Here is a 12413-nt window from a genome sequence, read left to right as displayed (position 1 = left end):
AAGAAAAAAAAAAAGAATAGGGTTTCAGCCGTTTTCTAATGACATGGCCAGATGATGCCACAAAATCTTGGCATTACTGATAAGTACACACTGTACTGGAAAATCAATAGTTTCTGAAGGGGATCCTGAAGGGAACTTTCCATTATGGAGGTTCGAAATAACTTAACCCCACACTCATAAATTCCTGCAGGGGGGGTGCTCCATGTCCCTCGGCAGAAAGCACAGGCCTTGTCCTAACTTCATAAACAGCAAAGCTGGAATGACTGCTTTTAAAAATTACTAAGGGCATCTATTTTTGAAAACAGCATTTTTCAACGATTTTTAATGCCAGTGATTGAGGTGAGAAAGTAAACATAAGAACAGCTGTCCTTTCACTTTAAGAAAACCTGATATGCTGAAAGAGCTTAGGTAAGCAGGTAAATTGTGAAAGTGGTTATTTATATTAAATAATAATTCATTTCAACACTCCATGAACTATTAGCCTCCCCTGGCATTTAGAAAAAAATCATATCATTTACTCCCTCGCAAAGAGTTCCTCAACAACTCCCCAGGGTTTTCTGTATATTAGGGCGATGAAATTTTAGTCCCTTGCCCATTTTAAAACTCCACATTTATAAATATCTACAAAATGGTTTGTAGTTACATTTAGTATTCCCTTTCCTTAAAACTCTAAGGTAATATGAACTCCTCCTGCTATTCTACGGAAAAACACTTGCCTATAACTCAGATCTCTTCAACCCTTTTCCTTTTCTCCAAAACTTGCAGATAAAGCTTCTCTAAAACTTTGGAGTAAAACACATCATTCTATTTTTACTAGTTCATACGCTCTCCTAACACTTTAAGTATGGTAGACATTAAAAAAATAAAACTCACTATTCATTATTCATTTTACAAATGGAGTCACTTCCCTAGAAATAGCAAAGAATCACTCAGTCTTCATTTTTTAATAAATGTTTTATTTGAGAATAGTTTTAGATTTACAGAAAAATTGTGAAGAGAGTACAGAGAGTTTGCATATACCCTACGCCCACTTTCCCCACTGTTAATGTCCTACATTAGCATGGTACATTTGTCATAACTAATAAACAGATATAAAAATGTCATTATTTCAGGAATACAGTACTTTATTCAGATTCCCTTAGATTTTACCTAATGTCCTTTTCTGCTCCAGATCCCATCCAAGATACCACATGACATTTAGTTGTCATGTCTCCTTAAGGCTCCTCTTGGCTGTAGCAGTTTTCAGATTTTCCTTGTTTTGATGATTTAAGGAATACTAGTCTGATATTTTATAGAATGCCCCTCAATTTAAATTTGTCTGATGCTCCTCTCATAATTAGACATTATGGGTTTGGGGAGGAAGATTGCAGAGGTAAACTACCATTTTCACCACGCCATAACTATCTGTTATCGTCACTGATTTATCACTGGTGACGGGGACCATGATCACCTGTCACCTGGCTTAGATGGTCTGTCAGGTCTCTACACTGGTACAGTTACTCTTTTCTCACCCTTTTCCATGCCTAGCCCATGCTTAAGAGGTAAGGAGTTAAACTCCACCTCCTGGAGTGAGCAGTATGTACACGGATTATTTGGAATTCTGCACCGGAAATTTATCTTTTTGCCTCCATTTATTTATTTATTTATTTATGCAATCATCTATTTCTGTGTGGATGCATGGATATTTTACACTTTGCATTATAATCCAATACTACTTATTTTTTGCTCAAATTGCTCTAGCTTGGCCATTGGAGTTCTTTCAGGTGGCCCCTGTGTCCTTTTGACATGCCCCTCACCCTGCATCATTGTGGGGTTTTTTTTTGGCACACCCTTTCTTTCTGGAACTGTAAGATGCTCCAGGTTCCTCTGGTATATTCCTTGCCCCAGCCCTTGATCCAGCCATTTGTCAAAGGTGGCCTAGAGCACAGCATTAGAAACCAAGACCTGGGCCTTGCTGGGTGAAAGCCACTGTCATTTAAAAATCATTTCTCCTCCCCCCTCCTCCTGCTTGACTGTATCTGCTATTAGACTGCAGGACATTCACATTATTTCAAACTTGGTTCTAAGAAGGAAATTACAGTTTAATTTCTTAGGTATCTGATGATTTTAAGTTCTTATTCTACTTTATATTTTAAAACTATGATTTTAATTTCCTTGTTTTTGCTTTCTGGGTATTAATTTTTTGTGTTTTGTTTTTCTTCTTAAAGCCACTGAATGTTAAGGTAGTAAGATTCCTAAGGAAAAGAAGGGTGTGTTACTTCTCTCCAGGCTTAGCTAGGTGCAGTCTGGTAATTCAACTAGAAGTAGCAGGGTGTACCTAAGTCCAGGAGGAGCTTAATATATTACTGTCCTTATTCAACCCTGGCTGGAAAAGGACTCTGTGATGACCACAGACATGCAAGGGATGGTTGTAAAAAAATGAAGAGGTTGCAACAAAGAAGAGAATGACACACAAATAACACTACCAAACCAAATAACCACCTTATATTTTATGATGTATATGTGACAGAAAACTGGCTTTGAATACCAGGAATGGCTCTTTCATAGCCGCAGCGTCAAGCATGTATTCTGTCCAACGTCAGGACTTTCAACGGTTTTAAAAAGCCACAAGGATGTCCTATAATAGCTGAGGCTTACCAAATTCTCATGCTACTAGTACTGAGAAAGTCTCCAAAACGACACAAAGAAAAAATATTAATAAATAAATAAATGGATGCTCCCTGGCCATCTGAACAGGTGAGATTACCTATTTGAAATGCTCATCAAAAGGGCAACATCTCTGCACCCAGCTTATGCATACAAACAAAGCACAACATATTAGATCCTGTGATTGCTCTTCCTTCCGCTTTCCCTTCCAATTAGTGCCTGCCAGAACTTACTCCCTCCCTCCCGAGGCAAACACTCTGAATAACGCTACAGAGCCTCACATGGATGATATATATAAAACCAGGGATGACTCAGTCACAACGCTTACGCTACTCCTAAAAACCAAGGCCCCCTCAGGGCTACAGCAAACCTACAGTCCAGAGCCAGGAGATCCTGGAAAACAGCTCCGACTGGGTCACTTAACACAGCTAAGCTCACAACCAGATTCAAAATGTTGGCACCCATTATCTAGATTCTAATGGAGCTTACTGAGCCAGTCAGAGACGGGCTGGCTGCAAGCTGGGCATTTTAATGACTGGCACTCCAATCAGAATTGATAAAGGTGGGTCGCCTCCAAACACTGCTTCATCTTTTCTCATGGATACAGGTTGGATTCAGAGGATATGGTCTTTAGCCAGCACAGAGATGGAAAACAACGCACAAATCAATAGAAAAAAATAACTTCTTTTTATTTACAAAAAAAAAAAATCCAAATATTGGATGCTGTAAACAAAATTCACAATCTGTTCCCTCTAGCACTGATTCAGATGAGTCAGTTTTTAAGAGTCCATTCTCCAGCAACTCCTTTTCTGCCTGTGACACAGACTGAAGTGAAAGTATTCCAAAAGAGTGACCCCAGGTGCGGCGTGCTGCAATCAGGGCCTCTTGGGGCAGGCGATGGTTGTAGAGAGGTCGGAGAGAGAGACAGCCAGCGGGCAGAGCACCCTCCATTCTGCAAGGATTTGCAGCCAGTCTCGCCAAGTTACTTGACATCTTCCAACTTTGTACTTTGACCATGTACTTTGTTAGCAAGCCATTATTATGACAACGTATTACACAGAGATTCTTTCTTAGCGCTGAAAAGGCTATACTATAAGAGATCATAAAGAAATACTATATTCCAACAGGTGGTATATATGAAATTACTTTTTTTTTTTGGCTTTTTGGTTTCATCTAACACACGTTGTCTTCAAACAACAAAAAAGCCTATTTTCGAACTGCTGACAGCTTTTAACATAATACATTTCATTTACAACATAGTTCACAATATTTATTTGACAAGCATTGCATTGAAAACAACTTTACGCACAATAAGGCAACCTACGATCAGCAAACAGAAAGGGGTGGCAAAAAAAACGGTATGTTCACTTCTCTTGGCGTTTCCTCCTTGGCTTGGCTTACAGACATTCTTCCATCCTTGCAATTTTGGAGCCACGTTAAAACAATCCACCCAGTACGAAAGTGAGCAAACACTTGATCCCGTTTCTGGAAGGGAAAAGTCCATCTTGATGTAGGATGTCTTGAGGCAACGAGATTTTACTGCGAAGTCAACTTGTTAAAAGGGCACTGTCACAGGTGAAGTGTTCCCTGACATGCCAGGCTGAACAGGTGAGAAGAGACTCCAGAAGATAAAAAACTTCTTCCTGCTTTGAAGTAACAGCACACTCGACCAGATAAACACAAAGGTAAGCAAATCACAGGCACTAATCAGGAATTGAGAGCTGTCCTTTTCTCTGACCTATGACACACGGCTCTCTCTCACCAGACATTCAAATGTTTAGGCCACACATCCACAAAGAGAGACATATATTCCACTGTTTGTTCAACTACATATGCACAAGACTATAGTACATACAAAAGGGAAATAAATTATATAAATCTTAACGTAAATGCTGAAGGTTGTCTTGAGTACAGCCTGTTCTATCTGAATGCCAGGTGCTGGCATTTCCAACTATGCTACCAGCCCCAGAGTAAGCAAGAAAAGAACATAAATATCTGAGAAAACAAATGAAAAGCGTATTTTCCAAGAAGGCCCCTCCAAACAAAAATCTGTGCCATAAAATAACAGCAGGTTATAGCAATGGCATAGCAATGGCAGAGCCAGAGACCTCCAGATTCTTTCTGAAATAGTGGACGACTCATCGGTCAAGAGTTAGGATGAGAAGGAAGAAGGCAGATCACCAGCTACTCCTCCTCTGTTCCCGAGCGTTCCCTTAGTTTTCTTTTAGGAAACATCCAAACAGGTAAGGAGGCGGAGCTCTGGTTGCTGACAGTTAAGTATCAGGCTTAACCTGCAAATGGAATATTTCCTGGGAATTTACAATGAATTTTTCAAACCCAGGGCTGGAGTGAGGGAGTCTGAGCCAACGTGGGAGAAGAAAGAGTTCCCTACGTAACAGTGAGTGGCAGTGCAGTAGCTGTTACAGCTCGGACAGAATTCACAGGGACGCTGCTACAGCAAACCCATCAAGTTCCGGTTAAGGCTTCAAAGAAAGATGCACAAGAAAGGTAGTGCGGATGGATTAAACCAGCATTGAGCACCTGAGGGATGCCCAGATAACAAATAAATTACACTGCCAATAGGATGATGCTAGTTTCTTCCCCAATCCCTCTTTAACTGATGACAAAAATCTGGTTGACTCTTCACAGCAACGATCAGAGTACGCAGTCATCCACTAGACTTGGTAGGGATTGTGCAGCTGTTTCACGATACAAAGGGAAGGTTTTCGGGTGTTAGATTTGTTTTTCACAAATACATTTTCAAAGACCAGTGTCCAAAGGAATTAAGGGCTGAGAGAAGGGATGGGTTTAGGATTAGCTGTCACTGAACTGAAACAGTAATGCCAGTTCATTTCACAAAGGTATAACTGGTCTCTTGGGAAACAGAAAATAAAGTTGGATCTGAATGAATGCAAAGTGAGTGAACTTAAAGTACAGTACTAAATACTTAAATGCAGTGTGACAAACAGGTCAAAGATGTTTCATATTGGCATGAATTTATAAAATTTTATATATAATATATATTTCATATATAAATTTTAAGTAATCGTGCAAATACTCTTTAAAAAGGGTCATTTCACATTTACTAAATTCTAGTGGTCCTGGAATGCACAATGCATTCATTTAAAAATTCATTTAAATATTAATAAGTAGTGTTCAGATCACCAGAAATTCTTTTTTAGCAGTCAGGGATTTAAACAGACTATCACTGATCCATGATCCACTGGATTATACACCATGGAGGTATGCAAGTATTACAAAAAGTAAAAGGGTTCAAACTGTCAAAATGGCAGTTTAGTATAAAAAAAGAGTGCTCTGCCAAACAAATATTCTCCCATTTGTGGAATTCTATGACTCACAAAAAAAAAAAAAAAAAAAAGAAAAAAAGGAAAAAAAAAACTCACTAAAAATGTATAATCTCTGCTCTTCCTATCAAATATATTAATTGTTTTCCTCCTTCATTCGCTTTAATTTTTTTAGATGTGGGTTTTAATTCATCACTGCAATATGCCCACGTCTCATGTCATCCTGTTGAAAACATAAAAGCACACAGTATTTAAACATTTCCTATATGCTACATTTTTCTAGACCATAATCAATGTATTGTGTGTATATACACATATCACAAATATGTATATATATACACATAATATACACACACATACACATGTACCTAGGATAATATCACACCAACAAGGTTAATTTTATACAAGTATTTGTCAAGAAAAAATAGGGCATCTCCTCCACCATTCACAAGCTTATGTGTTGTTTTATTTTCTTCTTGAGTCCCTGATAAAATAGTCATTAAACCATAAAATTTTTCCACTTCAAATTTTCAGAAGGCAACAGGCACTTTGATGTATATCGGTGTGTAACAAATATAGTAACTCTTTATATATTCTACTATTTCTTTTCTACTTGGGTATTTTTATCTGTTAAATCTTTGGTCCTTGAGCATACTTTCTTTGCTACAGCTGTTTTTGCTTGCATTTTCACATTTAAAAAATGCGAGCTATGCACGCAGCTGGAAATAATGGATTGTGTCATCATAAGTTCTGCTGTTTGTTATGAGAACTGCACCAACCTACTACTGCTCATTCGGAGCAAGCCGTTTCTATTAGCGCAATGGGAGAGTTCCACAGAAAGCACTTGCTACAAGCCTCAGATAGTAATCCCAATGTTGGAGTCCCCCTTCCTCCTGTACAGTTGTTACTATCTGAACTCCTGAATTGATAATTTCGTTGGAGTGAGACCCTTTTTTCCTCTGTATTTTCCCTTTTGTGAATTCCGCCTTATAAGAAACTCTCCACTTGTCTTTTTTTCCTATGGCAAAGCTATGGGAGCAGGTACTGCAAACCCATATTGTCATCAAGCTTTTTTTCCTTTGTTATTTTAGGAGAACCTGGTTGCTTTTAATGACAGGTCTCTTTTGTTTCAGGACAGAATCCAGCTGGGTAGGAGAATGAGGTGGGAGGGTTGGCGGTGGTGGTGGGGTGGGTTATTTTGAGATCATGCTCCCATACCTATGAAAAGATCCACAAGCTTTGCCAAGTTTAAAACCAGGAGCAGATCATCATTGCACAAAACATATCCCTAATCATGGCTGGGTCACTCAGCCTTTTTCTTTTTTCTTTTTTTTCTCTTTTTTTTTCCTATCTTGTCTGAAATGGCTTCCCCACAGGACACTTTTAAATGATTCCTAATTGCAAGGTAGCCAAGTGGAGTATGTCTGTTGCTGGCATGTGAACACTGGCTGGACCTGTGCAATGTAGTAATTGCTAAAGTTGGCATCTGCTACGTACGGGGCTGGCTGGTAATAGCAAGTGACATTAGCCACATTAGGGATGACATTTTGGTCAGCTAGCACCCGGATAGCCAGCATTGTGATCAGGTTTAAAGTCTGTCTTCTTTCATGTCCCATCAGGCACACGGTACTCTCATTCACCACTCCATGAAGGGTCATGAGATAGTCATACTTGCGGTCTTCCAAGCCCACGAAGTGGTTCTGCAAATAGGACTCCAGTTTTCTCTGCTGCTCTCCAATGTCTGAGAAATCGATGAAAAACCTAGAACACATATACCTCTGAAGGGTCTTGATCTCATCAGAGGCGGGCCTAAAGCCCCTCACTAAGAGGTTGCAGTACTTAAGCAGGCCTCCCCCTCTGATTTCCTCCGGGTTCCGGGTGGCAATGATCTTGTTACAAAGGTGATCAAAGGCTTCGTGGAAATCGCCATAGACACTCTCCCCGATTATTGTGGGGTGAAACGTTTCAGTCATTGGGTTCTCTGAACATTCGTAAAAGAGGAGAAGAGAGTCTAATTTGATTTGAAAAGAATCTACACTAAATTCAAACTGCCTCCGGAGGGAATCCACAAATTTCAGTTCCACATTTTTGCCACTGTTGTTTGACAGGGATATAAGACTCCATCGGTCAGAGTCATTGCACACTTTAACCATTTTCTGCACATAAGCTTCCTACAATTTAAAAGACAAAACAAGAAGATGAGCAAACCTAGAAAAAAAAATCAATAAATAAGTACATCCTCGTCCCAGCTGAGAATTATTTTGCTCCTTCCCTTCTGTTTTGTCAAGTTTCAGCAAAACACTACCTGCAGGCTTAAACGTTAAACAGTCTTCTCAAAACAACAACAACAAAAAGAAATACATTTAACGAGTGGTTTTGCCGTCTGGGAAAGAGACTAGAAATAATGGTGTGAGGCTTCTCGCAGAGGTAGCACAGTACTAGGAGGTTCTGTTGTCATGCCTGACTTTTGAAATGTTATTTTTTGAGAATGATCTTATAGGTACTATATTCACACAATATCACCACAATATTCAAAAGAGAGAAGGGCCTACAGGGAAAAGTTGGTCTGCCTCTCACCCTTGTCCCTAGTCACCTCGTTTCCCTCCTGCTGAGGGAACCGATAGGATCTGTATCTTGTCGGTCCCCCCGGGCTTCTGCAGCTAAAATCAAATATGAACGAAATTAAGACATTCTGGGAGGCTAGTTCCTCGGATAATTTTAACTAATTGTATAAAACGAGCTTTGGACCAAAGTGGGGAGGAGGGGACCCATTATATCCTGAACACATGAACCAACCTGGAGAAGCACCATATATATGCTTAACACACGGCGTCACGTGAAGGCAGCTAGGAAATCTATTCACATTTCCCAATACAATAATAAGCCCATTGACTAGCCTCTGTTGCAGGCTGCTCTCTTCCCAGAGACTAAATCATCAAATGACTCAAAAAAATTTTTAAAAATGAAAGGTTCACATCATTTCACTCTGCCACTTATCAGAATCTCCTCGGGACACGACTCAATCAAGGAAAGCCAAGAGTTAAAAAATGAGAAGGAAGAGAAGGCAGGGCAGAGAAGGAAGCAGGAGACTTGGAAGCTGAAGCAGCTGAAACACTCGACACAGTGCACGCACCTTGGTTTACTCAGGAAAAAACTCAAAAGCAAAATCAGCCAGGGCGCCCACCTGGGTCCGGGCCGCAGACGTGCGCCCCTCTGCCCGCCGCGCCGCCCCCCGCGCCCGGCCCGCCGCCGCCCCCGGCCCCTCTCGGGGGGCTTTACCTTGAGCGTGAGTGGTGTGATCTTCTCTTTGTTCACCCCTTCGGGTAAGAAGTCCAACAGGCAGTCCAGCACGACGTCCTTCACAGTCTGAAACTCCTCTTCCCCGCGCAGGTCGGCGCAGAAGATGAGGTCCAGATCCTTGTAGCCCAGGCCGCTGTCCTGGTGCAGGACGTGGCTGGCGGCCGAGCCGTTGAGGCGCACGTCGCGGACGCCGATGCGCTTCTCGGCCAGGCGCCGCCGCACCACCTTCACGATCAGGCTGGGCTGCAGCTCGAGCGTGGGGAAGTTGCCGCGCCCGTGGATCGGGATGGTCTCGCTCAGGATGCCGTCCAGCCGCTGCACTTGCTCCCAGTTCAGCACGTTGCAGTGCGCCGTGGGGCTTTCGCAATAGTCCAAGCAGTGCCCGCCGAAGCCGCCGCCGCCGCCGCCGAAGTCGCCGCCGCTAAAGTCGCCGGCCAGGGGGATGTAAGGGCCGCCGGCCAGCTCGTCCTCGGCCATGGCAAAGTACCCTTCGCCTTCCGCCATGAAGTGCCCGCCGAACGCCACTGGGCCCTGGTCGGTCCTAAAAGAGAACAGGGGGGAAGGAGCGCGCTGAGACGCGCGGCGGACAGGCGGACAGGGGCCCGAGGAGGAAGGAGCGCGCCCCCTCCCCGCTTCGCCCCCCGCCTCGGGGGCTCCCCGGAGACTCTCCCTCCCCAGGCCCCCGCGGTCTCCGGCCCGCGCGCGCCGCGCCCCCGCAGAGCAGCCCCGCACCAAAAGTATCTCTGATGCATCTGGAAAGCGCAAGCGGGAGTCCCGTCTGTGTCACCTGGAGGCGGCCGCCCCTTCTAGGAGCGCGGCGAGCGAGGAACTGCGACGCGGCAACACTTCAGGAGCCGCGAGTGCGCTCCCGGCAGCGGCGAGTGACTTAGTCCTTCCCAGACCCCCGCCGCCCGCGCCGGCCACTCCCGCCCCTCACCCCGCCCGCGCCGCCTCAGCCGCGGTGGTCCCGGAGGTGGCGGCTCCTGCTGCCGCCGCCGCCGCCGCACACGCTCCCGTCTCTGGAGCTTTAGCAGTTGTGCGGGCGAAATGTCCTCACTACTTTTTTTATACCGGGGCCTCTCGGCGCTTCCGGGGCCCGGCGCCGCACGCTCGCCACACCCTCCTCATCTGCATAGGGCGCCGCCCCCACCCACCCCGCGGCCGGAGCCCTGCGGAGCCTGGTGCTGCAGCGACGGGCGCGGTCCCCGGAGGGGGAAGCCGGCGGCGGTTCCTGTGTGCACTGATGTGCACAGACATATATTTGCTGTATGGACCCCCCCCACCCCGCCCCTCTTTTTTCCCCCCCACAAACGACGAAACACTTACGATGCCTCAAGTGTTCTAAATGGCCCTCACAACTGGTTCCCGGCTAAAGACGCGCAACTGCAGCAACTTCCAACATAAAATTCTCGCCGTTTATGGCGCGTCATTGCAGCTTAATGACGGGGCTCCAGAGGTTCTTTCGACCGCCCCCCCCCCTTTTAAACTGTGTGGTGTAGGGCTAGGCCGTTTACTCCATTAATAAACCGGGCCTCGGCGTGAACTAAGGCGTCCACTTCCCCGTGCCAATCAGGCGCCGCGCGCAAGGGGCAGGGCAGGCTCCCGGGGTTTCGATTCTCGAAATCTCGGGCGGCGCGGGGAACTCCGGGCGAGCCCACTGAGCGCGGGGGGCGGGGCCGAGCGTGAGTCCGTCTCCCGCGCACGGGCGGCTCGGGGCGGCTCGGGGCGGCCGGGGCGCGGCGCGCGTCCCCGACCGGACGCCCCGGCGCGTTGGGCGGCCCGGCGGGCGCGCGGCCGGTGGCCGAGAGCGAGGCGGGCCCGGAGCGCGGCGCGGGGGAACGCGCGGCCGCCGGGTCGCGCGAAGGGCCGCTGCGCGGAGCCGGACGTTCGGCGGCGCGCTCTCTCGCCGGCAAGTGAGGAGCCGAAGCGTGTTCGTCGTCGGGCGCTAAGGTTTGCCTTTTTCAAGTGAATGTGAATGTCAGTGTGACACGAGCTAGTTTTCCACGACCCGCGATAGCACGAGTTCAAAGGACACAAGCGTTCCTCCCCCAGCCCCTCAACTTCAGTCGCCTCGGCGGCGCGAAAGGAGTGTAGCATTATGTCCGCGCGCACTCGCGCTCGCACCCACGTCTTTGCCAGAAAGCGCGCACTTTCTTCGGGCCGTCCATTCCAGCCGCTAGCTGCCTCTTTCCAAACGGAGAGTAACTTCCCTTCGCTTAGAGGCTGGGGGGGGGGGGGGGGTTGCGGGGGGGGGAGAGGGACGCGCCTGGGAAGCTGAATACTCCCGCCCGTGGCCCCACGCGACCCCAGCCGCCCGGCCTGTGAAGGAGAACGGCCCGCCCCCTCCAAACTGGGGGAGCCCCGGCCTCGTCACCGAAGCTGCGCGCCAGGCGCGCCGGGGAGGGGGGTCGGTCACCCGCGGAGCGTCCAGCTGCGTGGCAACGCCGCCCCCTGCCGGTGCCCTGCGGAGCTGCGTTCCCGAAGCGGGGGAACCGATTGGACCTCAGACGGAGGCCCTGATCCCTCCGCGCCGGCCTCGCACGGTGGGGTGGTCGGGGAAGGGACCCTAGGACGACCAAGCACACAATTCTCACAGGCCCGTCGCTTCCCCAGAAGCACATTCATGGGTCCAGCCACCCATGCATAAATGCATCCATTCTGCCCCGGCGTTCGGAAGAAGTACGTGTAGGTAATGTGGCTTGACCACCTGTTATGTGCCAGGCACCAAGCTGAGTGCTGAGGATTTCAGAAGTACTGCGGATTTCAGAAGTACTGCGTTTCAAGCAGTCTAGTGGGCAGGACAGGCAAGTAGAGAATTACGGTTCAGCTGTACATGTGTTATGGGAGAGGAACGATGGGACACAGAGCAGCAGTGGGCTCCCTAGGATCAGGGGAACTGGGGGAGAAGACCGGAGGAGAGATGTCCTTTGGATCGGATCATGAAAAGTGGATTTTTCTTGCTCGTTGAGGAAGAAGGAGAAAAGCACCGTCAGCGAAGGGAAGAGTGTAAAAGAATGAGAGTTTGAGCAAGGCTGTATAGACCACCACGGTAAGAAAGGAGATTGGGGCGTCGCCAGGAACTTACTGAGCACCTCTGGGCCGTACTCTGCCTACGTCTCGACACCTAACACCTCATTTAATCTTCAGTTGAGAAGGTATTCT

General features: G+C 46.7%; 1 protein-coding gene and 1 long non-coding RNA gene across 5 annotated transcripts in view; one reads left to right on the top strand and one right to left on the bottom strand.

Moving 5' to 3' along the window:
• Positions 1-5720: 5720 nt before the first annotated feature.
• On the bottom strand, positions 5721-10300 carry TENT5A (terminal nucleotidyltransferase 5A). 3 transcript variants are annotated; one of them, XM_059941748.1, is made up of 3 exons: positions 10189-10300; positions 9231-9792; positions 5721-8122 (listed from the first exon to the last, which is right to left on the bottom strand). In XM_059941748.1, the coding sequence occupies exons 2-3, from the start codon at positions 9753-9755 to the stop codon at positions 7346-7348; spliced, it is 1302 nt and encodes a 433-aa protein (XP_059797731.1). In that variant the 5' UTR covers positions 9756-9792; positions 10189-10300; the 3' UTR covers positions 5721-7345. The 3 variants fall into 3 exon arrangements, with proteins under 3 accessions (XP_059797731.1, XP_059797729.1, XP_059797730.1); XM_059941746.1 differs by lacking the exon at positions 10189-10300 and adding an exon at positions 9984-10154; XM_059941747.1 differs by lacking the exon at positions 10189-10300 and adding an exon at positions 10039-10154.
• A 776-nt stretch (positions 10301-11076) lies between these two features.
• The window catches only part of LOC132376419 (uncharacterized), a 114210-nt gene continuing 112873 nt past the window's right edge, over positions 11077-12413 (top strand). For both annotated transcript variants that reach the window (XR_009506291.1, XR_009506292.1), the window contains exon 1: positions 11077-11201. This is a non-coding gene — a long non-coding RNA (uncharacterized LOC132376419). The remainder of the gene's footprint in view (positions 11202-12413) is intronic.

This window comes from Balaenoptera ricei, chromosome 12 (genome assembly GCF_028023285.1).
Source record: "Balaenoptera ricei isolate mBalRic1 chromosome 12, mBalRic1.hap2, whole genome shotgun sequence".
Taxonomy (NCBI): domain Eukaryota; kingdom Metazoa; phylum Chordata; class Mammalia; order Artiodactyla; family Balaenopteridae; genus Balaenoptera; species Balaenoptera ricei.
The sequence above is the reverse complement of the archived record's forward strand: the minus strand, read 5'-3'. Positions and strand labels throughout refer to the sequence as shown.

What these genes read in the sequence shown, in the direction of transcription:
- TENT5A (XM_059941746.1), bottom strand. Translation starts at nt 10,003, where the DNA reads ATGCATCAGAGATACTTTTG. An exon ending in ATGCATCAGAGATACTTTTG is followed by an intron (nt 9,793 to 9,983) that starts GTGCGGGGCTGC and finishes GTTCTCTTTTAG; the next exon opens with GACCGACCAGGGCCCAGTGG. An exon ending in TCACACCACTCACGCTCAAG is followed by an intron (nt 8,123 to 9,230) that starts GTAAAGCCCCCC and finishes TTTAAATTGTAG; the next exon opens with GAAGCTTATGTGCAGAAAAT.